Source organism: Lagopus muta, chromosome 14, assembly GCF_023343835.1.
Source record: "Lagopus muta isolate bLagMut1 chromosome 14, bLagMut1 primary, whole genome shotgun sequence".
Taxonomy (NCBI): domain Eukaryota; kingdom Metazoa; phylum Chordata; class Aves; order Galliformes; family Phasianidae; genus Lagopus; species Lagopus muta.
The window spans coordinates 13,110,354-13,118,586 of NC_064446.1; the positions used below are offsets into that span (position 1 = coordinate 13,110,354).

Consider the following 8,233-nt stretch of genomic DNA (forward strand, 5'->3'; position numbering starts at 1 on the left):
GAGATGGGCTTACCTTGACTTCAGCTGAAACTTGATGTGAAATAACATTTTTCTCCAGAATCTTTCCTGTCCCACTCTGGGAGGATTGCTGTACCATTTCTGTCTTCCGTTGCTGCCTGAGGTTGGCAATAGAGTTTTTGTGACAACCACATCATAAACCTTTTCTGCCTGCTGCTTTCACCCCACCCTTTTTCTGCTAAAAGTGAAGCTGATCTAAACCACTTCTTCCTTCCCGATACCAAGTGAAAAAGTAACGTTTCTTCCCCTGATGTCTTTGAAGCCTTTCATACTGCTGCAGGGTTAACTGCTGATCAGTTTAGGGCATGAAGCACTGATAATGGTCTTTACTGTAAGATGGAAACTGCAAACCTGTGCCTTCTTGCCATGTCTTCTAACTGGTGGGGAAAACATCTCTTGTCTGCTGTCCTCATTCAGGCTGTTTCACACAAGTTCACTTATGCAAGTGGTGTGTGAGTAATTTCCCAACGTTCAGTTAAAGCATGCAGGTCTGCAGCTCAGCCAAGTGCTGGTGTTGGGGTTATTGAGATGGGGGGGAGGTAAGAGATGGGTGAGGAAAACATCACTGACAGAGTTAAAACCTGATCAGAGTTTTGTTTGTTTTTCTGGTATAAAGATGCAGACTTATGAAACGCAGTACTTTCTAATTTAATTAAATAACGGAGAGAACAAATTTTACTGTAAAATTTAATTTTTTTATGCACTGGGAAATAGGGAATTTAATTTTATTTTTATGTATCGGTGCTTTTAGGATTTAGGAACACAGCCAGAATATACATTAAACTAGTTGCTTAATTCTCATTTGTCCAGCAGGTTTCAGCTGAGGAGGCAGCTTTTATAATTGAAAATGAAGTATGTGATAGCTTCAGTACATTTAATAGAATTATTTTTCATTGTGTCCTTGTGAAAGTTTGGAAGAAACGTGAAGACAGTAGAGCAATAAGCATCTTTTGAAAGAGTGGAAAACCCCGTCATAGTCACGGATGAACAGAGAAACCTCAGCCATGCAGTGTCTGCAGACTGTCTCCTTGAAAAATGCAGCGTTCTGTCACCTGAGCTTGTTGCCAAAGCATGGAGGAAGGAGGGCAGAGCATGATACAGGGTACAGGCTGTGAAATAAGAGCTGTATTTTTTTCACTTGTTTCTTGACACCAGCGGCATGATTGGTGAGTTTGTCCTTAACCAAGAGTCTTGAACTGTTTGGGATGCAGTGCTCTGGTCGTAATTCTGCACGGAGGAGTTGTGTCTGCGGAGGGACCGCAGCTTTTACTGGTGGGTGGCCCTGATTATCCATCCTGAGGGTGTCTGAGTGTTTCAGAACAGGAAGGTAACAGCAGCTGATGCTTCCTACTAATGCACCCACAGTGCTGTCTGTGATTGTTGGCCTTTGAACTGTGCCTGCTTCTGTAGTGTCTTAGGATGGGAAAAATTCCAGGCTCTAGTGGGCTTGTTTTCAAACTTAGTTATCTGGAAAGTTCATCCAAACTATATAATGAGGAATAGTGGCAGAGAACACTGAGAAGTTCATTTTCAGTACATTAAAACTGATCCCAAGCTTCCTGTTTGTTTTCTCCATACCTGAGGGATAAACCTTAATGTCTCGTAAGCACACAGTGGGAGAACGGGTTCAGAAGCTGAATTTTGGAGCTGTGGATGTTTCTACCTGACCTTAAAATATACCTTTATCCAGTAAACCCAACTAGACTAATGCCATGTGTTTGAACACTGGGAAGGGTGCCAGTGGCTCCTTGAAGCATGCCCCAGCTAGCAAACAGGCTGGCCTGAGCTGCTGGGCCCTTCCAAGCAGGCAGCAGAGTGAGGCAGCAGTGCTGGCAGTACGCAGTGCACCCTGAGCCTCCTGAGCCTGTCTTTGGTTGCAAGAAGAGCATAGTTGGGTCGCTTTGCCCTGCTGACTCCGCTTCCCTCTCTGTAAAATGTGGGTGATGATACCGATCTGGTTATTTAGAGCACAGATCTACGTGTTGAAAAGCACTGAACCGCAGCTGGAATTTGAGCACAGGGCAGGCTGATGGTAGCTGTAATGTGCTCTGATGTCCTGCCCGTGCTGCCCTCCTTGTGGAGGTCAAGAAGCATTGTATGAGAACACGGCCCTGTGTGTAGTGGGTTGGCCACATGTAGCTGGTGAGGTCTGGAGGAGCTGGTCACAATCTGACTTAAGCAGTAAGAAAAATAGATCTGATTTAGCCAACTAAGCAGAGAGATGTTCTGTTTCAATGTCTTTCATCTACAGGTAGGTAGATTACATGCTTTCTTTTTTCTTTAAAGGGTTTAGAGGTGTGGTCGAGCATGCCTGTAATCCTGGTGAAAGGAGTAATGGTGAAAAAATTACATGGAACAAAAAATAATGGGGAGAGACGCATTTGGAGAAAGGCTGAATGATGTGTCCCATATGTGGTATGAAAGCAGAGTAGTCTGGGTCTGTGTGCAGCCTCCTGGAAGTGGGTGGGTTACAATTCTGTTGCCAAGAAGCAAGAAAACATCACAGTAAGGGATTTCAGAGGTGTTGGACGTGCCCTTTTCAGATGAATTTTTCAGTTGTCAGATGTCCTGCCTGCCTGTTGGTGAAAGCTCACCCGTGAAGCAGTTGGAGTGGAAGTGTCCCCATGCAGAGGAAATGGCTGCGCGGCCGCCTGCTTCCTAATCCGTTGTTTGATTTCTGCGTAGTGAAAACAAAAGCAGCGCCCAGCTTTCAGAACCCCTTTTGTTTTGCTTCAGCGTTGGCTGTTCAGTGTGTAAGGTTTCAGCAGGAGGAGAAAAGGGGGAATGAAACAAGCAATACCCAGGGTTTATTTCAACAGCGAGCAGAGACCCGGCCATCACAAATTAGATGATCCTTACCTGTGGCACAGAGCAGAAGAATCTCAAAATCAGTTTTATCTGCTGCAATTCCACAGTAGGTTGGCTTGTTGTTTGTTTGTTTTGAAGAGACCGAACCATCTGGAGGTCATTGTTTCATTAAAAAAGCCAAAACAAAGAACACTTTTGATTTTTTTCTATTTAAGCACCGTCCAATTGAAACCTTTAACTTTTGGGACACGTTTCAGATCTAAAAGGTGGGTTTTGGTGATGCCCCGGTGTGCACTTCTGCAAAGTATGTGCACACTTCTTACAAACACCCTTATGCAATGTGAGCACTTGTTTCAGTAAACTGTGTGATCAAAAATGAGTTAATTTACTTCTGAGAGTTTTGATTCTGAGTGAGAATGGTGGAGTAATGACTTTGTCTTCTTTACGGTGAGTGGGAAAGAAGGAAGAGCTGTTGAGAACAGCGGTATCTGAATATTGCTCTTTATTGTAGGCTCTTTATTGTAGAATGGCATGGGCTGGACCCAGAATTTGGCAGAGAAAGGAGGATTTAAGCACTTGATTTCTGCCAGAACAGAATCTGCAATCCCCTAAGCTTCTTGCTTCACTGATGCCTGAAGATGGAGGCATCTCAGTTTGCCGAGTGCCTCCTTGATGATCTTGGAAGCTCTTCAGTTACCTTGAGTTTGGCTCACGTGGGTGCTGGGTGTATTGTAATCTAAGCAGCCTTGCTCCCAGCTAATCCCTGCTGGGATCGAGAAACCAGGTAATTTCATATCTTGGCCGAGGGCCTGATCTGATAGATGTTTCCAGAGGGAACCTTGTGTACACCAGCAGGGCTGGCTCCTCGCAAAATACATCTGTGGGCTTGAAGAGCCAGCTTCTGTCAGCAACTATGTGTGTTGGCTTCAAGTACTGCCACTGTTGCCAGCATTTGGAGAAGAGGGCTGGGTCTTCATGGTTCTTTGTAAGAAAATGTGTTGGTGTCTCTTTCCATAAGATTGCCGCCATGCACAGCGCAGGACACAGGGCACCTAGCAAAGGTTTCTGGTTCTGTGAAGCTATAAACCAAAAGCAAGGCGCAGTGCAAAACTCAGACTTGCCCCAGCCTTGCTCAGACTTGACCTGTGTTATCTGGGAGCACTGCTGGCGGCAGGGTTGCTCATGCATATGAAAAGCAGTGCTTGGAAGCAGCACGTGGATGGAGGCAAAGCCCTGCAGCACCTCCAGATTTGTTGGGTGGGGGTCTGAAATGTCAGCTTCGTGTTGCAAAGATACCTGGACAAAGGTGAGGTGCGCCTCAGCACCAGGCCCAGTGGGCTTGTAGGACCTCCAGCCCCAGGGCCAGGCCTTCACCATTGCACGGCGGATGGAATGTGTTTAATCTATGGAATAAGGCAACGTGTGGCTTCATCTGGGTCTTTGGCAGCTGATTCCTGTCACCCAGAGCAGGGATGTGACAGGAGGCAGCAGTGGGCCTGATCTTGCCAGCAGAGTTTGGTGCACCTCAGTGACTGGTGGTACCAATGTCAATGCTAATTTTCCTGCATGGTGAGAACTCGCAGGCTGTCATCTCTCCTTTGCTGTCCACCCTACACAGCTGTTGGTTTGTGTTGAGAAGGGTTTGTGTTGTCTATACACATTCCATGTTTGCAGTCAGAACTCACACTCAAGGATGCTTTGCTTGGTTCTTACATGTGTCCCTAACCAGGTTTTGTTCTCCCTCTTGTAGGCAGTCACTTCTTTCATCGCAATTCTCTGTCCCCTCGAAGTCTGGTCTACGAGAGCGAATTCTCCACCATCGAGCCTGCTTTGGACATGTATGACGAGAACAAAACCTGAAAGGAATGCACATTCCTTCCTGGCCCTCTTTCTGTTGTTTTCATTTCTCATTCCTATTGTTGTGTACTCTTTCCATGGATCTCCTTTGTCTGAAGAAGAGCTGCTTTTTCCAGAACACGAGCCTGCCTTCTAGGTCACGGAGATGAAGACAGCTGTGGTGGTTTCTGCGGGTGGCACCTCCGAGCGCAAGCAAGGTTGTCTGATGGAAGTTGCTGAGTAACAGCATGGGAGCTGTGTGGGCCCGGCCTCGGCGGTGTGGAAGAGGCTTTGCGGTGGTCCTAAGAGTTTGTTTTGTACTGCAAATGCGTCTCCTCAACAGGGGTATGCTGGTTTTAATGGTCCAAATTGTTGGGCAGAGTCAGAAAGGGAACTAGTTGCAAAGGAGCTGGCCGGTGACTGGTAAAAGCACTCCGTATAGCTTGGTCAACCCATAACCTTACTGTGAAATATCCCCTTCCAAGAGGGACCTTCCAAGTGCGTTGAGTTTCCAAGGACCTGCTCACCCCTGGGCGGCAGCACGCCGGTCTGACGTTGTGCAGCAGAGAGGCCCTGTGTTTGCAGAAAGATTTCAAGGAACTTGATGCTTCCGTTTGTGTTTTTTTTCTCCATTTCTACTGAAGCAGGAGAAAAGTGGCCTCCACAGAATACATTTTTGGTCCTTCCGTGTGCTCCAGTCACGTGAGTCTCTTTCTACAGAGAGGACGTTCACCGAACCAGCACTTGATCTACCTTAAAACCATTAGACTTTTTGAAATATGCAGGAATCTAATTAGCTTTCTTTCTTGCTTTACTTTTCTTTTCGGAGGGGTTTAAAAAAATCCACCAAATTTTTCACTGAGGTTTTTTAAAAGCCAGCATGTTGGCGTTACACAGAGAAAAGAAGAGAGGTAAGCTTCTTATCCTGTTCTCACGTTGAGATCTGCAACGGTTAACCAACAAACACGTTCTCCAGGCCATGCCCTTTCCCACTGACATCAATACGTGAATGCAGAAAGCAGAGGAATAAAGGAAAGCAGTGACTGCTTTGGGACTCAGCATGAAAAATCCATTTTTACTGGAGCATGCCAGAAGCAGTGGGGAAATAGAGATTGGTTTCAAGCTTCTGAATGTATAACATGGAGATGGAAAGCTGAGTTCAGCCATCCATAGAGCTCCTCACATGAGCAGACGTGGAGAGTGAGGACTCCTGCTCTGTTTCCTCCTGGACAATGCAGAGCTGTTTGAACATTAACATTTTCTCCATTGCAGTCTCAGTTACTGTAGATGTAGAAATGCGTTTGTGTCCTTGTAAGGTGAAACACAGCTTTGCTCTGTATAGGAAACTGAGAAATCTGTAAGTCTAAAAGAAAGGTAGGTAAGGCATTTCCTGCCATGCTTTAATTTTGTCAGATTTTGCTACAAAAGTTCCCCTGCTCGTTTTTTAATTTTGACTGTACAGTGGTCTGCTGACGTGCATCCTTACCTGAAGCGTGGCTCAGCTGTGTCTTTAACACAGACGTTTAAGAGGAAAAGAAAAACCCAGCTCTGCAAAATGAGGAAATGATCCTATTCACAGAGTATGCTCTGTTGCTGTGTGTCAGCTTCATTTAACCTGGTAATTCAAGGATGGGTGGTGTGAAGGTTAGAGAGAGTTTTCTCGTAATACCATTTCCATTTACCCTATGCACTTTTATTGCAATCCAGCCAACTTTAGAGGCCTGCTTACACCCCAGGCTTTTCAAGAGCACAACTTCAATGCCACCTTCCCCAACCAAGTGGTGAGGATGTGGAGCCCCTTTGCTGGGACGGAGTGGGTTGTTTGGCTGCAGGCATTGCTTTGCTGCTCCACGTGGCAGCTGTGTGCACGGGGATGGGGTGCAGGTTGAGCAACCCTGACTTCATCATCACATCTTCCAGGCAGTGGGCAGAGCGCTTCCAAACAGACACATCCGGAAGTAAAACACCATTGCTCCAGGGTGTCTTAGGGCTTGTTTTTGTCAGTGTTGAGTAGTCGGGTTGCAAAAAGCTGTGCTCGGGTGTTTGTAGTTAAACAGAGTGAGGCATTGTGGCTCCTGCTGGAGCTGCTAGGGTGGGATGGGATGGGATGGGATGGGATGCTCACCGTGGTACATTTTGCCTACGCAGAAGCGCCCAAGAGGTGCCTTGTGCCACAGAGCAGAGTGGCCACAGTTCTGGCATTAACACCAGCAAGGCAGTGTGCAGAGCGGGCTGTGGGAGCCCTGCTGGCCGCTCAGGACGTGCTGTGTGCTGGGCACCCCTGGGCACTGCCCTGTGCCTGGGCACGGCTCCGTCACCTCCGGCGCTGGGGCTGCGTCAGGAAGTTCCCCGCACTGCTTCCTGTTGTGCTTGGCTTCCTCAGTGCAGGGTTGGGTTTGTTTTGAACAAAGCAGTCAGCTTTGTGCCAGAGTAAAGGAGGACAGCTCAAAAGCAGATGGAAATTAAAACGAGCATTAGCGACTACAGAGCCCTAAATGGCAAATGAATAGATAATGCCATTTGTATTTGGTTAAATCTCCCTACTTCTAAACTACCTTTTCAGAGGAGCGGGGAACAAGAGCTGTCTCCGATGGTGCTGACTGGGGTCTGACGTGGTAAGGAGAGGTCCCACCTTTGGGTTGACTAGCTGATCTTTTCCAGCCTTAGTGTTTCTCTGAGAGGCAGCTGGGGCTGACGGTTGTGCAATGGACGTTGTGGGTTTGGAAGGTCTTGCAACACTGGAAACATTAAGTCTGGTTGAAGCAACCGATCCCTACGTGCGTGCTGGGACGTGCCATGCCAGGCACTTGTGTACTGTATTGTAGTTAGGATGGGAAAGAGGCAGCACAGCAGCATGGGTGATTTTTCTGGGCTGTGCTGGTAAGTTTGAGATGTTCCTTTTCATATTAATCAGTATGTTTAAAAAAAAAAAATGCTTGATGAGCATCGTTGTTCTTGTCCTGCTGTGGTGGTGCTGTGTGTGGTCATTTCATAGATGTAAGGTAGGTGGCAGTCTACCCGGAGCTGTGGTGTCAGTATCTTGGGAAATGATTTTCTATGTTTCGAAAACAAAAGTGTTTTTTTATCAGAAAGCATCAATTTTACGAATTCTACCTACAAAAAAAGAGCCCTTTTATGTTTCTCTAAGCGATCTGAACGCGCTGCTCCACCATCCCTTTCCCTTTTCCACGTCTCCTGTTTTTGAAAGTTCTGCATGTTCCCATAAGACATTTGTAAAATTGAGGTTTGTTTGTGTTCTTAGAGGATAACTGCCAGTAAAAAACAGACTGTAAGTGTGCTTTTTACCTATAGTACTAACATGAAATATTACATTTGAAGCATGTTAAAATTTACTTAATGCCACTCATGAGTGCTCCCTATGTAAGCTCACTTGTTGGTGCCTGTTTGCACTGCCCCATTGCTTCTAGGATGCTTGCCTTGGCATGTGAGGGCGATTTAGGAATAGCCAGATATCCTACATAAGCCAAAGAAAGACAAGTAGTTAAATACATGTGTTTAGTACTCTCCTATGGGATTTCTGCACATCTGTTTTGTTTGGATACGAAGGATG

The 8,233-nt window shown here is 46.3% G+C and overlaps 1 protein-coding gene across 1 annotated transcript in view; it reads left to right on the forward strand.

The window, feature by feature from the left end:
• The window catches only part of RNF130 (ring finger protein 130), a 39,730-nt gene extending 31,984 nt beyond the window's left edge, over window positions 1–7,746 (forward strand). Inside the window, exon 8 of the mRNA XM_048960440.1 lies at window positions 4,577–7,746. Within this exon, the coding sequence (XP_048816397.1) occupies window positions 4,577–4,686 (110 nt within the window). The 3' untranslated portion in view covers window positions 4,687–7,746. The remainder of the gene's footprint in view (window positions 1–4,576) is intronic.
• Window positions 7,747–8,233: the final 487 nt, after the last annotated feature.